The sequence below is a fragment of the Blennius ocellaris genome, assembly GCF_963422515.1.
Source record: "Blennius ocellaris genome assembly, chromosome: 10".
Classification (NCBI taxonomy): domain Eukaryota; kingdom Metazoa; phylum Chordata; class Actinopteri; order Blenniiformes; family Blenniidae; genus Blennius; species Blennius ocellaris.
This window is the reverse complement of record NC_137659.1, coordinates 22,836,281-22,856,906: the sequence shown is the minus strand read 5'-3', so window position 1 is coordinate 22,856,906 and position 20,626 is coordinate 22,836,281. Positions and strand designations below refer to the sequence as shown.

The 20,626-nt window shown below is 44.9% G+C and overlaps 2 protein-coding genes across 2 annotated transcripts; both read right to left on the bottom strand.

Moving 5' to 3' along the window:
• Positions 1–1,468: 1,468 nt before the first annotated feature.
• On the bottom strand, positions 1,469–5,904 carry LOC308135564 (phospholipid phosphatase-related protein type 5-like; the record flags this gene model as incomplete). Its single annotated transcript, XM_080503615.1, has 5 exons — positions 5,563–5,904; positions 4,637–4,769; positions 3,567–3,817; positions 3,324–3,500; positions 1,469–1,654 (listed from the first exon to the last, which is right to left on the bottom strand). Exons 1-5 carry the CDS (start codon positions 5,764–5,766, stop codon positions 1,469–1,471), a joined length of 951 nt encoding a protein of 316 aa, XP_080359741.1. The 5' UTR covers positions 5,767–5,904.
• A 1,064-nt stretch (positions 5,905–6,968) lies between these two features.
• tyw3 (tRNA-yW synthesizing protein 3 homolog) lies at positions 6,969–15,926 on the bottom strand. The gene is made up of 6 exons (XM_080503824.1): positions 15,673–15,926; positions 12,518–12,598; positions 12,334–12,432; positions 9,128–9,199; positions 8,028–8,161; positions 6,969–7,947 (listed from the first exon to the last, which is right to left on the bottom strand). The coding sequence occupies exons 1-6, from the start codon at positions 15,838–15,840 to the stop codon at positions 7,806–7,808; spliced, it is 696 nt and encodes a 231-aa protein (XP_080359950.1). The 5' UTR covers positions 15,841–15,926; the 3' UTR covers positions 6,969–7,805.
• Between the last annotated feature and the right edge of the window lie 4,700 nt (positions 15,927–20,626).

The window sequence follows — 20,626 nt, the reverse complement described above, 5'->3', positions numbered from 1 at the left end:
CATGAATAAAGTGTTGAACTCAGAGTGTCGGCCTGTAATGTCTTCAGTGTGTGCTGTGAGCTCCCCTGTGCCCCCCCCCCCCCCCCGGTGAGATATCATCAGGCCTGGCCCCTCTTTAGCGGTGGCGTCCGGTCCTGATGTGGAGGGGGGGGGGGCCCGGTCACAGTCATGTGACCTCAGTGAAGGATCCGGTGCTCTGGAGGAACAGGAGAGAAAAACATCCAGTCACTTGTTTGTTGGTTGTCAAATCTCTCTTTCTTTTTTATTTTAACTTTAACATTCTCACCCCCCCCTCACCCTCACCCTCACCCTCACCCTCACCCTCACCCCCCCCCCCCTCACCCTCACCCTCACCCTCAACCCCTGCCCCTCACCCTCACCCCCCCGTTCAATTCAATTCAACTTTAGTTTTATACCACCACATACGACACAGCTATTTAACAGAGGGAAATACAGCAACCATCGTCACGTTTTGGATTTTGTAATATTTTCAAATGTCAAAATTGTCTGAAATTTGACAATGCTCGGGTGGGGGGGGGGGGGGGGGGGGGGGGGGGGCGCTCAAATCAGGAACAAAAACACCTGAAAATACAAGAAAATCAGAGGTTCTGACCTCCGCCAAGACTCAACACGGACACGGGGACATGACACAAAGTCCACGTCCAGATCAACTGCCTTTCTTCATTTATTTAGTTTGGTGATTTGAAAACAAGATCAGGCAACATATTCCAAAATTGTAACACTTATTTTGATCCTGATCACCAAACGAATTTAATGGATTCCTCCTTTGAACCAAATGCACCTTTTTAAACAATTTTCATGAAGATTCACTCATTAGTTTTTGAGATAAACGCGGATGGTTTAATAACCTGCTTGGTGGCGGTAATAATGGAATGTTTACATCCTAAACTGTGATTGAAACTTCATGAATGCAACACGAGGCAGTTTGTTTTGAAATAAGTGCAATATATGGACCTTTAGAAGCCGTCAGCCTCATTTTAAAGGTTAAACATGTTTTGTGGTTCCAGTTAAATTTGATTTGGTGAAAAAAAAAAGTCTCCTTTGGTCATAAAGGTTGCAGATCCCTGTGTTTCACAGCAAAAGAAAGAGGAAAAGCTCAGGTAGAGTTCTGCTTTATCTTCTCATAATCAGACAAATATTGTCGAGTTTCACCTCATTGCTTTAATTTTGTTCTAATTCAAACATGGAAAAGCTTCAGTACAAAAAGCTTGATTGCTCACACCAGAACAAACGTATGAGTCATAATTAGGTTTCGTAATAAGTGTGCCTTTGGCTCCATTGACAGATCTTATATAAATCATCACAAATATAATTTTTAACCAACTCTAAAATATGTATCATCATCAGCAGAAAACCCGCGAGATGAACGTCCCGCTCCGGGACGCTTGGGTCCGTCTGTGTAGAAGTCGGCCTTAGTGAATGCTGCCGGCCTCAGAACGGTCAGATTCTACTGACCGGAGCGTTTCATCCCCTCCCTCTCTGGATGCTTCACCTGTGAAACCACGTATTTGTGGCCGCTGTCGTCCGTGTGGTTGAGGCGAGTCGAGGCCTCGTCGGTGTTCACCGTGTCCCCGTCGGACGGGCTCCGAGGAACGGAGGGTCTCTTTCTAAAGCACTGGGCCACAAACACCCCCTACGACGACACAAAGACACGGGCAGGGTTTGTAAGGACGTGCAGGAAACACAAACGCACTCCGCCGCTCTGGGGCGGATTGTTTTTGTCGGTGGGAGGCCGCCCTGCAGGGTTCATCACACAAAACACTCATTCATGTGCGCTGGAGCAGGAACGGCTTGTTTTCCTGCGTGTTTGTCCTGCAGCGTTTTAATCCATTAAGGCAGAGTCTCTATTGAGCAAAGAGCCTAAAAACACAGGAGTGTTGTGCAGGACTGATGGGCTGAAGAACTGCGTTAAAATGTCCCTGACGTCAGTCAGTATTTTGACCAATGACAATATTAATCCTCTCAGTATCAAGTAGGAGGTTCTGCTCAAAATTAAATCTAACTGCTGCTTAAAATCCTCCATTCTCTCTGCTATCAAGCTCCTAAACACAGACCACACCTATTTTAAACCACATTTTAAATAACTTTATTTAGAAGACATTATTGATTGCTCGTCTTATTTTATTACGGTAATACCAGGGTTGTTTTTTTTTAATAGCTTAAGTGCTTTGTCTCTTATCTCGCTGTTCTGACAAGCCTCTATGTCCCATGCTTATTTGTTGTCTTGACAGATTGATGATTCAAATATTGATTATTTATTTATTGCCTGACTGCATGAATGAGTGTAAATGTCCACTGAGAAGCTACTAATTACTTTTCCCTGGTGAATGAGGTTTCCTGACCTGAAGCGCATGGCTGGAGTTAAAAATCGTCCTTCAACAAGATTCGAGGCAGTGGAAGAATGAGCAGAATCATTTTTTTTTTTTATAAAAGTGTTTCCTGATGAGTCATCGTTCTGGTCAGAATGTGGGTGCCGAGCGACACGGAGGACAAACTGCAGATGGCAGGAGTGAAAACAAGCTGCTGGAATATTATATTAACATATAGCTTAATAATCACCACACTGCTTTATTTTAAAGACATGTCAGATCGCTCATATGAGATTAGGTCTCCTTTTACATCCACCCAGTTTAAAAGGCAAACATCTTGTCCTTTTTCCTTTGGTTGACGGTTTGAAAACAACAAATCACAGCAGATAAGAAGCGTGACTATTTAATTTCCTTAACGGGCAGTTAGTAGAGCGACACCGCTGCAGAACCAAGATAGCTTCGCTAGCATGATAGCCGTTAGCTCAGATCGACGCTAAATAGATAGGGTTAGGGTCAGGTCGCTACGCCACTGAGCAGGGAGCGTCTCCATGGCAACTGATGAAGTTTTTGTGGCTTTATTTGGAAATGGTCAGCCATTAATGTCTCAAAATCAAATCAATGATAATGATCAATTTCCCCTGAAATTTCCATGGAATTCGTGTGAGTTTGTGTGAAAGGTTGGTAAAATACATACAAACTAAATTAAATAAATACAGGCGGAGGAAAACACAACTTTCTGGGCCAACTTTCATTGGTGACGGTGGTTATTTCTTCAAACCAGACCTGGACTTTCTAAAGCAGCAGACTTGAGGGAGAATCTAAACTCCATCTGGACTCTTCAATCCAGAACCAACAGATTTTAAACGGCAGATATAATTCAGACCCTCAAACCGAGACCCGGGCTGTTGAGAACATCTGGATCGCTCGGCCACACCGGACCTGTGAACCGACAGCAGGAGACGACGTGTTTGACCAAAGGGTCAAAGAACTGACCAGGAAGACGGCGATGGCGGCGCCGATGGCCTGACCCGCCAGGACGTCCCTCCAGTGGTTTCTGTACTCGGCGACTCTGTTGATGCCGGTCAGCACGGCCGCGCTGACCAGCGACAGGCTGACCAGGGGTCCGGCCAGACGGCCGCCTCTGGAGCCCACGCAGGTCATGACGTACATCTGGGGAGAAACCACACCTTCACTGGACGTCCTCGCCACGCCCCGGGCTGCAGTGTGTGAACTCACCGCCAGGTACACGGCCAGGTACAGACTCAGGGCCGCCTCCTTGGAGGGAAAGGTCTTCCTGGCTCTCGCCACGTCATCGGGGTCGCCGGTGCACGCGTCCGATTGGACGATGAACTGCGCCGTGTCCCGGCAGCCCAGAGCCGTGTAGTTGGGCCGGCAGACTGACAGGAAGTAAGGAGTGAGACTTCCTGTCACCAGCTGCCCCGCGTTGACAAAGATATCCGTTGTGAAGAGACCGAAGGCGTAGACGCCTGGAACGACACCCAGCAGAACCTTAAGGTTAGAGGTCATTGGGCTGAATGCTGGGCGGGGCCTTTCTATGCGCCGTCTGCATGTTCTGCCTCCGACAGTTCTAAAATATGTCGGGTTAATTGGTGACCCGAGGTGTGAATGTGCCTGCGTGTGTTGTGGATGTAACAATAAAAAAAAATAAAAAAGTATGCTGTCAAATGTTTTTTTTTTAAATATTGTCCGTGGTTCATTTGTAACAAAAAGATTTGAGCACGTGAAGTCATTCAGTACGTAATATGACTTTCCACGTTTTCACTATTTTTAGTTGGTTTCCTGCTCAAGCAGTACTTACCATCTGTGGCCACTAGGTGTCACTGAATGACAACAGAAACTTGCTACAGTGGCACAGAACAACGTCCATTACGGCTGTGTTTGACTGATAAATGTCACATCTGGACGTTTACAAACCAACAATAAACAAACTTCAGCGATGCGAGTTGTGATGCGTCGTCATGAAACACCGTCACGGCGGAAAACATTGACGTTAACCAATATTTAACGTTTCTTGTATCGCAGCCCCAAGTACACGTACGGATAAAATCACTTTCCAGCTGAGCTTCGTGGGTGAATTTTAATATTAATGATATTCAGTCCGTTGCTTATTACTGTACTTGGTTCAGAATTAAGTCCACTGGGTAAACTGTGTTTATCTGTTCCTTCCTTGAATAACTCAATACACCACCTTGTGGTAAAAACTCGTATCACGTGGCTAAATGGACCGGGGCACTTTAAATAGATTTTCAGCAGTGGACTTATTCCACCTCACTTATTTAGAATACCGAGGAAACGAAAGGTCCTGCGCATCATGGGGTTGACGTAGCAGCAGTCCCCCAAGACCACCACCTTCTCCTGGTCGTACAGGTGGTTGGAGTTGAACTGGAGGAGGAAGATAACCAGCTCAACGCCAGAGATCTGGACAGTAAAATAACACACAAAAAAAGACGTAGAGAGGAAGAACACAACAGAAAACATTCAAAATATCCAGTAAGTTGCTTCATCAGATGCTAAATAAAGATCTCCAAAGAGATGTTGAGATCAGATTGTAAGCTAAATTATTTATTTAAAAAAACAAACAAACTTGCAACTGAAGACACTCAGAGTGAGTTGATAGAGCATCATGTAAGGTAAAACTGCTAAATCGGCCAGATCTTTGAGGAAAAGAACAAAACAAATGGGAGAAAAAGGACAAATAGAAAAACAGAAATTAAAAAATTAAAAAGAAATACAAAATAAGAAATAAAATGAAGGCATAGTTATTATCCTTTATATTAGAACCGATCCACTTGTTTGTTTTTTTACATTGTACATGAATCAGTAATGCCTCATTTAAACATATTAACACTATTATAGTAAGACTGTTGAAAAGACATAAATTACATAATACTATATTGTGATAAAGAATAATCATGATTATGAAAAGACTTTATTAAAAATGTGACAAGATAGACACATTTATTCTATCAGAATAGATCTATTCTGATTTATTGTGAAATAAATCTATTTTTCAACTCACGTTTGACTGTATCTACACATCTTTATATATATATATATATATACACACACACACACACACATGTACATTCCTTTAAATATACTGATATTAAAAGGTAGAAATAACAGCATGTAGGTACATAATATGCTCGCTCGTCTCCATACAGTTAAAAATGATTTTAACAGGCTATAGACAGGAGCAGCGCAGCCTCACCAGTACGACCGGCAGCCCCCCCACCACAGAGTACAGGAGGACGGGCTGGACCCGGCTGTCCTGCTCCGGTCCCGGGTCGGGTCTGGTCAGAGCCGGGTCTCTGCACATGAAGCCCTGCTGCGCCGGGCCGAACGTGTCGGTGAACTCGCAGTAGTAAACCAGCATCAGCGTGGCGGCGAGGATCACCACCTGGAAGTACAGCATGGCCGCTACGCCTCCGCCACGGCGTGCAGGGAACCAGTCCAGATGTTCTTCAGTGATGCAGTCCAGTCACCAAACTCCACGATGGAGGGAGGACAAGCTGAGGGAGACGAGCTGAGGTGGACGAGCTGAGGGGGACGAGCTGAGGGAGGACGAGCTGAGGGAGGACGAGCTGAGGGGGGACGAGCTGAGGGAGGACGAGCTGAGGGAGACGAGCTGAGGGAGGACGAGCTGAGGTGGACGAGCTGAGGGAGACGAGCTGAGGTGGACGAGCTGAGGTGGACGAGCTGAGGGGGACGAGCTGAGGGGGACGAGCTGAGGTGGACGAGCTGAGGGAGGACGAGCTGAGGGAGGACGAGCTGAGGTGGACGAGCTGAGGGAGACGAGCTGAGGTGGACGAGCTGAGGGGGACGAGCTGAGGTGGACGAGCTGAGGGAGGACGAGCTGAGGGGGACGAGCTGAGGGGGACGAGCTGAGGTGGACGAGCTGAGGTGGACGAGCTGAGGGGGACGAGCTGAGGTGGACGAGCTGAGGGGGACGAGCTGAGGTGGACGAGCTGAGGGGGACGAGCTGAGGGGGACGAGCTGAGGGGGACGAGCTGAGGGGGGACGAGCTGAGGTGGACGAGCTGAGGGAGACGAGCTGAGGGAGGACGAGCTGAGGGGGGACGAGCTGAGGGAGGACGAGCTGAGGGGGGACGAGCTGAGGGAGGACGAGCTGAGGGGGGACGAGCTGAGGGAGGACGAGCTGAGGTGGACGAGCTGAGGTGGACGAGCTGAGGTGGACGAGCTGAGGGGGACGAGCTGAGGTGGACGAGCTGAGGTGGACGAGCTGAGGGAGACGAGCTGAGGGAGGACGAGCTGAGGGGGGACGAGCTGAGGGAGGACGAGCTGAGGGGGGACGAGCTGAGGGAGGACGAGCTGAGGGGGGACGAGCTGAGGGAGGACGAGCTGAGGTGGACGAGCTGAGGTGGACGAGCTGAGGTGGACGAGCTGAGGTGGACGAGCTGAGGTGGACGAGCTGAGGGAGGACGAGCTGAGGGAGACGAGCTGAGGTGGACGAGCTGAGGGAGACGAGCTGAGGGAGACGAGCTGAGGGAGGACGCTCGTCCTTCCGCTACTGTGGCTTCATTGAATCACCCGAGTCATTCTGTCTGACTGAACTCCAAAGAAACACTCAGCGCGGGGGAAGAGGCGAGGCGGCAAAGCTTCTGGAAGGAACTGGACCAGACCTTTTTCCATCTATTGAAATCAGCGACAACATACCTGTTCTTCACCTCCAGGCACAGCCGGGACAACTCAGATTTATTGATTGACGTAGTGCAGATGTTGGAAAATCAACAGGAATTTTCAGCAAAAAGGCCATTCAGAGACTTTGACAAGAATAAATTTGACAATTACAGCGGGTGGGGAATAGGAGGATTATAAAAACAAGCAGTTTTTGAACAATCGTGCTGTTTTCAGGGAGTGAGTTCAGCTATTTCGCATTGGCTTTGTGTTAATTCTCTGAGTGGCAGGAAGTCCTGGCCAAAGCCTGAGAACTGACACTGTGGTGGTCGAGCTGGAGAAAGTTCTGGAAATGTCCTAATGTGTTTGTAGTGGATGTGAAATCTGCACAGTCCAGAGTGTGATCATAAACAGCAGTGGGCCTCGGATGGAGCCTTGAGGAACTCCACATGTGAATTACTTCCACATGCTTGAAGCGACCTGAAGGAAACTGCGTGTTTGGTTTTTTTTAAACCAGGTACTGCAGTGCTTGAGAAACCTTCACAACAGTCCAGTCAATGGTGTGAAATGCAGCAAAATCAAGAATTTGCTCTGAAATGAATAAATGTGTCACTGCGTTTTCCTCCAATCCAGCTCCTGAAGGATAAAGAATCAAGGCTGCATGCCGTGCTTCCTGCGGGGACTTGAATGGATCCAGGTTGGTTTCTTTTTAATGGTTCTGTGTGTGTGTACACAGGTCCAGAGAGGCCTGCAGCACCAGCAGGCTGCAGTCCTGTTGCCATGGCAACAGTCAGTCTGACGACGAGGTTCTCCGTGTTCATGAGCATACTCCCAACGCGTCTCCTCCTCCTCCTCCTCCTCCTCGCCCCTCCACAGTCGTGCGAGCCGGACGGCGTGGCTCCTGTGGGCCGGGAGCAGCGGCGCCTGCAGGCAGCGCCACCTGGAGGCCCCGGTAGAACCTGCAGGGAACCACGCCCAGGTGAACCTCTGACCACAAGGTCTGCACGGAGCGATCGGTCCCAGGGAGCTTCGGACTGACCTGTCGATGCGCCTCAGGTTCTCCTCCATCTTCTGATTGGCGATCTGCACCAGGAAGTGGACGTAGTCGTGGTCGACCAGAAGCTGTCCCCTGCGGCTCAGAGGAACCTCCAGGCCGTGCGTGCTGCGGACCGCCTGCAGGCACAAGACGCACCGGGGTGACCTTTGACACGGACATAACGCGTGGACGCTTGGTTTGTTGAGCCTCAGGCCGACTCCAGGCCCTCCAGGAGGCGGAGTCATCAAGACTTTCATCTTAAACTCGGAATGTCAGTATGTACAGGTGTGGGTACACCTGGGTGTAGATTAGATATTTAGTGCAAATAGATTTCCATAAAATACTAATTTAATTACCTTCGCCAACGACAATCAGCCGGGAAGGTAATGTTTTCCTCTGCGTGCATTCATTTACTGGTTTGTATGGATGGATTTCACCAACTTTTCACAAAAGTTACTCAGCAGAATTACGTGAAACTGTCAGAGACGACTTTTCATCATCCAAACATCGATTACATTTTGGAACGTTAACGGCGAAACGTTTCTGAATAAATCCTCAAAAAACCACAAATACACTTCCCATACGACGAGAGGGGCGCCTCATGGAGATCAGTGTCTGTTGCCATGGAGACGCTCCCTGCTCACTGATGGAGGGACCTGAAACTCCTGAGTTAGCATTGACATGAGCTAACAGCTATCATGTTAGCGATGCCAACTCGGTTTCACAAACAAATGTGTTGGCGACGGTTCTAGTTTATTTATGTAGATTAACAACAAAGACTTTAGATTTGTATATGTGTGTGTGCGTGTGTACACGTTTTGACACGTTTGAAATGAATTGATTAAAAAAAACAACCAAAAAAAACAAAATAAAGAAAAAATTGAATTAAATACACAAGCCTGTGTTTTCACCAGGAACTAAACATATGTTGGAAGGTTTTTTTGACGCGACCAGGAATTTCCCCAGTGAGTCACAACGGCTTCATGCGTAATGTGGATTCTTAGAGGCTTTTACATAATTGACGATAATCCACATGATGGCTCCTGATGCAGTGACGCGCCTCTGGCTCCGGAGGGCGACGTTTGAAAGGCTTCGGGACTCACCGCCATGATCTTCCCCGTCTTCCCCACCGTGAGGCCTGAGTTCCTGAACCCGGAGTTGACCGCCGCCGAGTGCTGCAGGTCACAAGAGACGTGTTGGAGACGCTGCAGAGACGTGCCCAAGTTTCTTTGTCCATCATTTTGGACAATTTGTGGCGACGAGGAAAGGATTGAAACATTTAACAACAACACCAACATTAAACGTCTAAACTACGTGAAACAGGCTGCTGGCGACAGACACCTGACTTATCAAGCACCAAATAACTTCCTGCTCATTTCCTGGCCATTTAAAAACCTCCTTCCTCGTTTCTCTTCTCTTTCAAGTCAAGTCCTTTATGAGTCACACAACACTGACACATAATAGAACGTGCAGTGAAATGCTGCAAGTGCACGTTTGTTGTGATGTTGTGCATGTCCTGCCGGTTGAAAGGATTGTTGACTTATTTTCTGGTTGTTTTACTTCTCTTTCATTGTTTCGCTTCTATTTGCTTTGAGTCTCTTTGCTTTCTGTGTCGCCTTGTGGTTGTTTTGAGTCTTTATGTAGCCGTTTTCTGTCTTGTGATTGTTTTCTCTCTTTGCTGTCTTTGTTTTGTGGCTTGTTTCTATTTGTTGAGTCTCTTTTTGTGTGTCTTGCATTTCTTTGTGGTTGTTTTGTGTCTCTTTGCAGTTGTGTTATGTGTCTTTGCAGTTGTTTTGTGTGTCTTTGCAGTTGTTTTGAGTCTCTTTGCGGTTGTTTTGTGTTGCTTTACGGTTGTTTTAAGCCTCTTTGCGGTTGTTTTAAGCCTCTTTGTGGTCGTTTTGTGTCTCTTTGCGGTTGTTTTGTGTCTCTTTGTGGTTGTTTTGCATCTTTGCGGTTGTTTGGTGTGTCTTTGCAGTTGTTTTGTGTGTCTTTGCAGTTGTTTTGAGTCTCTTTGCGGTTGTTTTGTGTTGCTTTATGGTTGTTTTAAGCCTCTTTGTGGTCGTTTTGTGTCTCTTTGCGGTTGTTTTGTGTCTCTTTGCGGTTGTTTTAAGCCTCTTTGTAGTCATTTTGTGTCTCTTTGCGGTTGTTTTGTGTCTCTTTGCGGTTATTTTGTTTCTCTTTGCGGTTGTTTTGTGTCTCTTGCATTTATGTGTGGTTGTGTCTCTGCTTGTAGTTGTTTTCAGTTTCTTTGCAGTTATTTTGAGGCTCTATGCGGCTGTTTTCTGTCTTGTGATTGTTTTCTCTCTTTGCTGTTGTTATTTGGCCAACTTCTATTTGTTTTGAGCCTCTTTGCGGATGTTTTGTGTCATTTGAGGTTGTTTTTAGTCTCTTCATGCTTATTTTCGGTCTCCTTGTGGTTGTTTGTGTATCTGTGAGGTTGTTTCCCAACCCTTTAAGTGAGTTTTGTGTCATGATGTCGTCGTTCTGAAAGTCTTTGTCGTTGATCTTAAAACCCCGTTTGTGTTTCTTGTCCTGTGATCTTTGTGTTTCTTCCAAATCATTCTGAGGCTGTTTGTAGCTGTTGAGAGAAGCCAAACAGTTGCACATTTTATGAAGTGAAGCTCTCATTAAGTCCAAGTGGGAAGTTTGAAACTGGATCGGAGCGTTAGTGTGTTCGCCTCAACGATCGAGCAGCGCAGACGAAATGTGGACAAGTAAGGAGGGCGTCATTACAAGAGCAAAGACACACAGAAGCACCGGTTCCAGGAGTAGAGCAGCGTTGAGCAGCGGTCATGTTAACATTTACACTGCTGAGGAGCAGCAAATGACTCCTGTTTGGACGGAAGCTGCTCTTTTGTTCCACTATCTAAATGTCACTCATTCACACTGGCAGCCAGTTTCTTTGACTCAGACGCTGGAGTTTTTCACAGCAGACTGATGTAACTGTCATCCTTTCACACTCACAACCCTCAGCCAGCTGGGTGTGCAAAGCCTCGCACAGATCTGCACTCAAAAACCCCGTTTGTCCAGATTCAATGTATTTACTGTCGAGGAAACAATACAGCTTTTACAATTATTACAACAAAAATGCTGATTTGTGGGGCAGTCATCAGTCTCATGAACCGATTATCATGGCCAGTTTGGTGTGTGGGTGTAATACACCGACTGGTCCACAAGGGGGAATAATCGCACTGAATGGGAACAAATCTCGGTAGGAACCTTTGTGGCATCAGCTGTTGCTTGAAATGGGAGCACATATGAGACCAACTGTTTGGACTTTTGCAATTTTGCAAATGCCTGTGATGATAAAAGACAACAGTTATGAGGATCTATATATTACAGCTGCTCGATTATGGAAAAAAATCATAATCAGGATTATTTTGGGCAAGATTGAAATCACCATGATGTCTTTGAATTTGGAACAGCATTTATTGAACATTTAAAAAAAAAAAAAAGACTTTCCTGTTAAATATATAAAAATATCTTGTAAATGTAGTAAAAAAAACAAACTGTTGTACTGCACTCAATCTTTTGAAAACAATAAATCAATAAAATACACTCAGCGATAGATTTACTTCAATAAATAAGTCCAACAGAAATACTTTGTGGTGATCAGCTAAGGTCATAATTCACACAGTTACTGTGGGGTGGGGGGGAACTTTGTTTTGTAGAGAGGCGGGGTTTCCGGCGAACGTATTTTGGGGTTACACCACGTATGGAGCTGTGCTCTTATGTTGGAGAGAGAGAGCGAGAGAGAGAGAGAGAGAAGAAAAGAGTTACTGAGAAGTGTGGATGAATGGAGAATAAAGTTTGGAGTTCTTTGCTGAACACGCCGCCTCCGACTCCCGTTCATCGGATCTACAACAGAATTGTTTTTCCTCCATTGTATGAATTTTGAGATGGTCTGGAGCCGTAATCATAATCACGGTGAAAAATTAATTTAATTAAGCAGCCCTACTATATATATATATATATATATATATATAGGAGCCACACGTCGCTTTCGTGAGACGGTATTTCTACACACACACATGGCGGTGAGTACCACAGGGTATCTATAATGCGCTGCAGTGGAATTCCGTAACATGATAGTGAATAAGGTCTATTCTTCCTCTGAGGTTCAGTGTTTTAAAAAGCCCAGGAGTTGTGAAAACCAGTTGCGTTACTACAAACAAAGGAGCATTACTGCTGGAAGCCGCAGGTTTGTCCTTTGTTGTGTTAAATCCCCGGAACCAAAAGAAGAAATGTATATATGTACAGAGATGACATGGCGTTTGGACGTTGGGTCTGGCGAGGGGGAGTGACTCACCACCAGCTGGGCGTCTTCCAGCTTCCTGCACTGCACATGCAGGACAAACGGCTCGAACTTCAGCAGCGCGTCGCCCCGGGACCGGCTCAGACCGGACGTCTGAAACACACACAGGAGACTGAAGCAGCAGAGGAGGAGCAGGAGGAGCAGGAGGAGGAGGAGGAGGAGGAGGACGGCGTCTCACCAGCTCGTCCACCGTGCACTTCTGGTGTGAGACGAAGAGCCACGTACAGTTCTGCTTCTGCACCTCAGTGCTGTCTGGCGCCTGGAGGAGGAGACGCAGGATACGTAAGGACAATAGGATCAAAGGAAATCCAGCGCCAGTGAAAGGTCATCAAAGGGCCCCCCTTTTCATTGTTTTCAAAAGAGATTTAAGAAAAAAAAAAAGTCTTTAAGTTGAGGTTCTGCACAGATTGTTACTGTGCTGAAGCTGCTGCAGAGTCAGTCTCTGTCTGGTTGGTCGTGTTTTAATAAAATCACATCTTCTGTGAGCGAGTCGATTTACTGGGTTTTGTTTAGAGATTGGAAGAAAAAAATCCTGATTATTTTTCTATTTCAGTCGCTTGGTGCATAATTAAATCAGATCTGTTCTTTTGGCGTTAAATTTTTGCTTTGATTTCTATAATTAATTATTTTGACATATTTAAATCATATTTCACAAAAGTCTCTTGTGTCTTTTCTTTTAATTCCCCGTGTCTTTGTGTGTACACTACACTACAGTTGAATAACAGCTGGATATACATCGGTGGTTAGTGTGTGTTAGTTTCCTCCCGCGGCCCTAAAACATGCACGTGAGGTTAAGTGGCGACACTAAATGTTCCCGTGTGTGAGTGTTTGTCCAACGATGTCCTGGAGACGTGTCCAGCTCTCGCCCACAGTGACATCGTCTCCAGCTTGACTCCCTCTATTAGGCCAAAACCACTTCTGCCTGGACTTCTGGCCACTTTTTGGATTATATTCTCTAGGAGCAGCTTGCTTGTTAGTGACCTGATATTTACTTTTCATACAGTAGTTACTGAATAACAATCACGGTATCTGTTGTCCCATTGCCATCATGGTACATTTATATATCTGCATCAAAATAACGTTTTATTTCTGGAGGGATGATGTTATCCAGATCTCTCTCACAATTGTAGGCTTAAGCGGCAGAGAAGGTGGACGGATGACTATATAGCAAATAATCATTACATGGATGTCATTATTATCATATTCATACAGATACACACTATTTACACATGAGTAGGGACTTCAATCTAAAGCAAGAAACACCAAACATTTGATTGGAAGAAAGTCCACATTGGATGGACCTGCAGGAGCGTGTTCTCCTGATGTGTTGCAGCAGGAGTGTGTTCTCCTGATGTGTTGCAGCAGGAGTGTGTTCTCCTGATGTGTTGCAGCAGGAGTGTGTTCTCCTGATGTGTTGCAGCAGGAGAGTGTTCTCCTGATGTGTTGCAGCAGGAGTGTGTTCTCCTGATGCATTGTGTTGCAGCAGGAGTGTGTTCTCCTGATGCGTTGTGTTGCAGCAGGAGTGTGTTCTCCTGATGTGTTGCAGCAGGAGTGTGTTCTCCTGATGTGTTGCAGCAGGAGTGTGTTCTCCTGATGTGTTGCAGCAGGAGTGTGTTCTCCTGATGTGTTGCAGCAGGAGTGTGTTCTCCTGATGCATTGTGTTGCAGCAGGAGCGTGTTCTCCTGATGCGTTGTGTTGCAGCAGGAGTGTGTTCTCCTGATGTGTTGCAGCAGGAGTGTGTTCTCCTGATGCGTTGTGTTGCAGCAGGAGTGTGTTCTCCTGATGCGTTGTGTTGCAGCAGGAGCGTGTTCTCCTGATGTGTTGCAGCAGGAGTGTGTTCTCCTGATGTGTTGCAGCAGGAGTGTGTTCTTCTGATGCGTTGTGTTTCAGCAGGAGTGTGTTCTCCTGATGTGTTGTGTTGCAGCAGGAGTGTGTTCTCCTGATGCGTTGTGTTGCAGCAGGAGTGTGTTCTCCTGATGCGTTGTGTTGCAGCAGGAGCGTGTTCTCCTGATGTGTTGCAGCAGGAGTGTGTTCTCCTGATGCGTTGCAGCAGGAGTGTGTTCTCCTGATGCGTTGTGTTGCAGCAGGAGTGTGTTCTCCTAATGTGTTGCAGCAGGAGTGTGTTCTCCTGATGCATTGTGTTGCAGCAGGAGTGTGTTCTCCTAATGTGTTGCAGCAGGAGTGTGTTCTCCTAATGTGTTGCAGCAGGAGTGTGTTCTCCTGATGTGTTTCAGCAGGAGTGTGTTCTCCTGATGCGTTGTGTTGCAGCAGGAGTGTGTTCTCCTAATGTGTTGCAGCAGGAGTGTGTTCTCCTGATGCATTGTGTTGCAGCAGGAGTGTGTTCTCCTAATGTGTTGCAGCAGGAGTGTGTTCTCCTGATGCGTTGTGTTGCAGCAGGAGTGTGTTCTCCTGATGCGTTGTGTTGCAGCAGGAGCGTGTTCTCCTGATGCGTTGTGTTGCAGCAGGAGCGTGTTCTCCTGATGCGTTGTGTTGCAGCAGGAGCGTGTTCTCCTGATGCGTTGTGTTGCAGCAGGAGTGTGTTCTCCTGATGTGTTGTGTTGCAGCAGGAGCGTGTTCTCCTGATGTGTTGCAGCAGGAGTGTGTTCTCCTGATGCGTTGTGTTGCAGCAGGAGCGTGTTCTCCTGATGCGTTGCAGCAGGAGTGTGTTCTCCTGATGTGTTTCAGCAGGAGTGTGTTCTTCTGATGCGTTGTGTTGCAGCAGGAGCGTGTTCTCCTGATGCGTTGTGTTGCAGCAGGAGTGTGTTCTCCTGATGCGTTGTGTTGCAGCAGGAGTGTGTTCTCCTGATGTGTTGTGTTGCAGCAGGAGCGTGTTCTCCTGATGTGTTGCAGCAGGAGTGTGTTCTCCTGATGTGTTGCAGCAGGAGTGTGTTCTTCTGATGCGTTGTGTTGCAGCAGGAGCGTGTTCTCCTGATGTGTTGCAGCAGGAGTGTGTTCTCCTGATGCGTTGTGTTGCAGCAGGAGTGTGTTCTCCTAATGTGTTGTGTTGCAGCAGGAGTGTGTTCTCCTGATGTGTTGTGTTGCAGCAGGAGTGTGTTCTCCTGATGTGTTGTGTTGCAGCAGGAGTGTGTTCTCCTGATGTGTTGCAGCAGGAGTGTGTTCTCCTGATGTGTTGTGTTGTAGCAGGAGTGTGTTCTCCTGATGTGTTGTGTTGCAGCAGGAGTGTGTTCTCCTGATGTGTTGTGTTGCAGCAGGAGCGTGTTCTCCTGATGTGTTGCAGCAGGAGTGTGTTCTCCTGATGTGTTGCAGCAGGAGCGTGTTCTCCTGATGTGTTGCAGCAGGAGCGTGTTCTCCTGATGTGTTTCAGCTTCTCACCCCGTCGATGAGGATGACCCTGCCGGAGCAGGAGCTGGTGGTGAAGAACTGCTCGCAGCAGTTGAGCAGGGTCACGACGTGCTGGATGTTTTCATCCACGCTGCCTTTCTTACTCGCGTCCAGCTTCTCCACACTCTGCTTCTTCCACAGGCTGAACTTCTTCTCCATGTCCGCCTCCTCTGGACTCCGCAGCTCGGAAAACACAGCGTTAAAGTTCCGCCGGCTTCATTTCGATGTGAGTTTTAAAAGTCCGCTTCCTGTTCTCTGCTACTGTTTGTGTTTTCTTCTTGTTTTATGTCGCTGACAGCGTCTGGGAGAGGAGCGACCAGCGCACACCTCCCCCTGCTGGAGCGGCGAGGAACTGCATCAACACTTCACTGATTCAAGAGGAGGTTTCAAATAAATGTTTATATTATCAAAAAAAATATATTAAAAAAATATAAGATATGCATTTAATATGAAGGGTACGTTTCACAAGGTTTTCAAACAGTGATCCATATTTATGAAGAGGTCATATTATATAAAATTCACTTTCTTGTGGTTTTCCAACAGTACTAATCGTCTACAGACCTGGAACGACACCCAGAAGAAGTGTGTGTGTGTGTGTGTGTGTGTGTGTGTGTGTGTGTGTGTGTGTGTGTGTGTGTGTGTGTGTGTGTGTGTGTGTGTGTGTGTGTGTGTGTGTGTGTGTGTGTGTGTGTGTGTGTGTGTGTGTGTGTGTGTTTGCCCTGAGTCAGACTGCTGACCTGTCCAGTGTGTGTCCTGCTTTTGCCCATAGTTAGCTGAGAATGAGGTCAAGGGTCTTGCTCAAGTGACCTGTCCACTGTTGGAATCTAACCTGGAATCTCCCGAACGTAAAAAGTCGTAAAAGGGAAGTATTTTTGAACAGTTTTTATTTTGAGTCACTATGAAAATCCATTTGATAATAGTTTTGCAACCATAATTATTGTCTCCATAGCCTCCATAGGAGAAACAGAGATTTTCCCTTCATGACATCATGCTGGGAAACAACCACTCCCTCTGCAGTGACCCTCCCACAGGGGGATGAGCTCTGCCCTCTCAATCTAGGACTGGGAACCCTTTATTCTCTTCAGTCATGCTACTGGAAAACAGACACAGCTCATGAGCATTTAAAGGTACAGACACAGAAACATCCTGTTCTCAGTAGAGCCACTGGAGGGACTTTTAGAATGAATGAAATTCAGGACCAAGGCTGGATTTGTGGAAATTCACTTTGAATACAATGTTGTTGGGCCTCTGGCAGCAAGGTACTGGTTCACAGTGCACTTAAAGACCTGGACACCAGGAACTGAGCTGGACCAGATGAGTTGGATCCTTTATTTGTGAAGCTGGCTGAACCTTTGTCTGGCATTTTTAATCTAAGTCTTCGTAGTAACACATTTCCTACAGTGTGGAAAAAGACCTTTGCCTCTTCTGACAGGAAGAGATCCCTCTGAAGTAAACAACTTCAGGCCTATTTCTAAACTGTGCACTGTGACGCAGTGACCAAATTAAGTTGTTTTTAGAGCCCTATTGTGTTTTAAATCCTTTTCAATCTGGGATTAGAAAGCAGTTCAGCATGGTCACATCCCCTTTAAAAGTTCTAAATGATTTTAATTCTGCACTGGATGTCAAGAATTATTGTACTGCACCTTTTATTGACCTGTCAAAGGCTTTTGACTCTGTGCATCACTCTCTTTTAGTACAAACTCTAGCTAAGATTGACATCTCTGAGCAGGCAGTTCATCGACTGCCTGTCAATCAGATGCCAGTCTATTCAAATGTCTGCCTTTCTAGAGGTCACCAGAGGCGTTCCACAGGGCTCAGTCCTAGGACCCACTTTATTTTCCTGCAAAACTTCAAACTGAAACTAAAATGTCCAAACTGGTTTCCTCAAATCACTTCTGTTCATTAGTACTCTCCAAACGGGGAGGATCGATAAATCAGCGCTTGTGCTTGTAATGTTTTTTTTACTGTCGATGAATACGCCTTTTTAACGTTTTTACTGTTTAATTATTATCTTAAAATTTTATTGCACTTCATTCTATTATTATTTGCCTTAAAATCGGCATTTTATCATTTAAATCTTGTTTCGGGATCTCTGCACTATCACACTCTAGCTATTGTATAATGTCAACTCAATTTTATTTGTCAGAAATCTAATGACGTGATGTGTGCTGCAGACCTCTTGGCCACGTCAACCCTGTAAAAAAGGTTTCGAAGATTTCGTTTGTTTTTTGAAATAAAGGTTAATTAACCCAGACTCACACTCTGCAAACCCTCCAGTCAGACTCAAACTGGGAATTTCTTTGCTGTGAGGTGAGTGTAGTGACCACTACACCATCATGCAGAAAGAACTCACACTGGTTAGAAATAAAGAGAAGGAACGGAGAGAGAGAGAGGGTGAGAGAGAGAGAGAGAGAGAGGGAGAGAGAGTTATTCCCTACTGGACTGGCCCAGAATCTATAAGTGTCAGGCGAGGCGAGGACGGTGGAGAGCAGAGAAGAGGAAGTGAGTCGGGGTGCAGGAGGAAGAGGGTCGGTGCCATGAAGACATTATGAAGATCAGATCTCAGGTCAGTGTCCAGCTTGTTTTCTTTCACGTTCCAGTGACGCCAACATCTCTACCAAACTTCACTTCCTGTGACTGTTGAGAAACTCATTAAGTGGAACGACTCGCAGTCCAAGTTTGTCCTCTAATCACCTGTCAGGTGTGATTTGGGTGTTTCAGTTACCATGGAAACAAGCATCCAAGTGCCTTTGTGTGTCCCTTCAGTAAAAAAAAGCCCAAAAAAAAACCTTAACCATTTATTATAGATGCTAAACCTTTTATAGTCACCACCCACATATAGTTTTCTTTAAAATTAACTGTTTTAGATTAAGGCCAGTTTGCAAGTAGGCAGCAACATCATGAAACCTTTTGAAAACTATATTACTAAACTTTAACATAACAACTTAAATGTATAACTCAAGTAGGTCAGTTATACACTTTCTAACAGATATTTATTATATAAATAACACATAGTTGTGGTTTTCAGGACTGATTAAAAAAAATTTATGAGAAAAAGTACATTTTAAATATTTTTGAAAAATAGTGTGAAAAATTGAGGAGGCCTAAAAATGTCTAAATAAATAAATAAATAAATAAATAAATACACAAATAAATAAATAAATCAGTGGGATCCTGCTGGTTTTAAAACTGGCACTTGGTTGACAGAGGCGATTGATTTGTTGGTGATCAATAGTTAACCACAGTAGTAAACCCTCCCTCGTATACAGTCACTCATATACATAGCTGAAACCTTCTCAATCTAATCTAATCTAATCTAATCTAATCTAATCTAATCTAATCTAATCTAATCTAATCTAATCTAATTTAATCTAATTTAATCTAATCTAGTCTAATATTATATAATATAATATAGTATAGTATATACTAGCTACTTTGCTACTTATTTTATTTTATTTTATTTTATTTTATTTTATTTTATTTTATTTTATTTTATTTTATTTTATTTTATTTTATTTTATTTTATTTTATTTTATTTTATTTTATTTTATTTTATTTTATTTTATTTTGTTTTGTTTTATTTTATTTTATTTTATTTTATTTTCATACCACACTCATTTTCAAAAATGGCAGAATCTCGGAAAAAAAGGACGTAAAACTATTAACCTTAAACAAAAAAAAGGAAAACCACTAAAACAAAGAATTATTCAGGAAGAAAATTAAAACGAGAATTATTTAAATTGCGAGTATGGCTTTTTTAGGGATGGAAAAAACAGAAAAATGATTAAAGAAGAAAAAATGTAATCATAAAAGGGAAAAAAATGTCTTGTAGAGCTGAAATTGCTCTTACAGTGGCTGTAAACAGCTAAATCTCTAGAAATGCCCCCAAATTCTTTTCTATTTCAGAAAATGTAAATGTCTCGTGATGCCGGACAAATTCTATTTGGTGCAAAATCCTTCAAAGGACTCTTTTGGCCATGAAGGCGGCAGAACCTGGTGATGGAAAGGTGATTCTATGTACTGATTGAAGCACAACCAATATGAAAGGATGATATCAGAATCAGTAGCAAAGTGTCGCCACTGTTCAATAACCAGTCACTCCAATGATCTAGTTTCCAGTTGTAACGCCACCATCTGTTCTGCATGTTTGTCCTCGTGCCGCGGAGAGACCAGTCGGATCCTCGGCTTTCTGAAACACAACACTGAAAGCATATTGGAGCCTGAGTCCTGAGGCTGTACCCCAACACCATGTGTGTCCCACATACTATTACTGGACGTGCTGTTGTGCTCCGAGGACAAATTCACACACTCACTGTGCAGGAAATAGGTTTTTAGGACACTTCTGACATCACAGCCATTGAGATATATATATATATATATATATATATATATATATATATAAAATCGTTGTTGCCATCATGTTCACAAATATAGTGTTTTTGTTAATGAATTGGTCAAATCTCTTTCTTTAAACATCTGATGTGTTGTTTACATTGTGTTGCAAAGTAAATTGAGTTTATGAGAGTTGCCGTAAGAAGTTTATTTAGAAGAAATAATGTTATCCAATATAATGGGAAAAGTAGAATCAGTCCTGAAACCACTCTATAAAACACATAGTAAATGGTTGAACCACCAGGATAACATTTTTTACAAAACAAAGTAATGAATGTACAGCAAATGTGCAGCAATGTGTTCTACAGTTTACTGTGCAGCTGGGCTTCATGTGGTCTCCCTCTCGGCTCTGCAGCACAAATAACGCCGCGCTGCAGGAGTTGCTTGTTTGTTATGGTGTGAACTGGGAACTTAAACCTCCCCAACTGGTAATTATTGACATAAAGTTTCCAGACTCTTTGAGAAATATGAGCTAATCTAATGGACTAATGTAAATTAAAATGGATGCTCTGGCAGCCAGGGCGGCTTGGTACTGTCACCTCACAGCCACAAG

Bases quoted from the DNA above. Each gene is read 5' to 3' on its own strand.
- tyw3 (XM_080503824.1), bottom strand. From the start codon at position 15,840: ATGGAGAAGAAGTTCAGCCTGTGGAAGAAGCAGAGTGTGGAGAAGCTG. The intron at 9,200-12,333 runs GTGAGTCACTCC...TGTGACCTGCAG, and splicing joins TGGAAGACGCCCAGCTGGTG to CACTCGGCGGCGGTCAACTC. The intron at 7,948-8,027 runs GTCAGTCCGAAG...GGTTCCCTGCAG, and splicing joins AACCTGAGGCGCATCGACAG to GTTCTACCGGGGCCTCCAGG.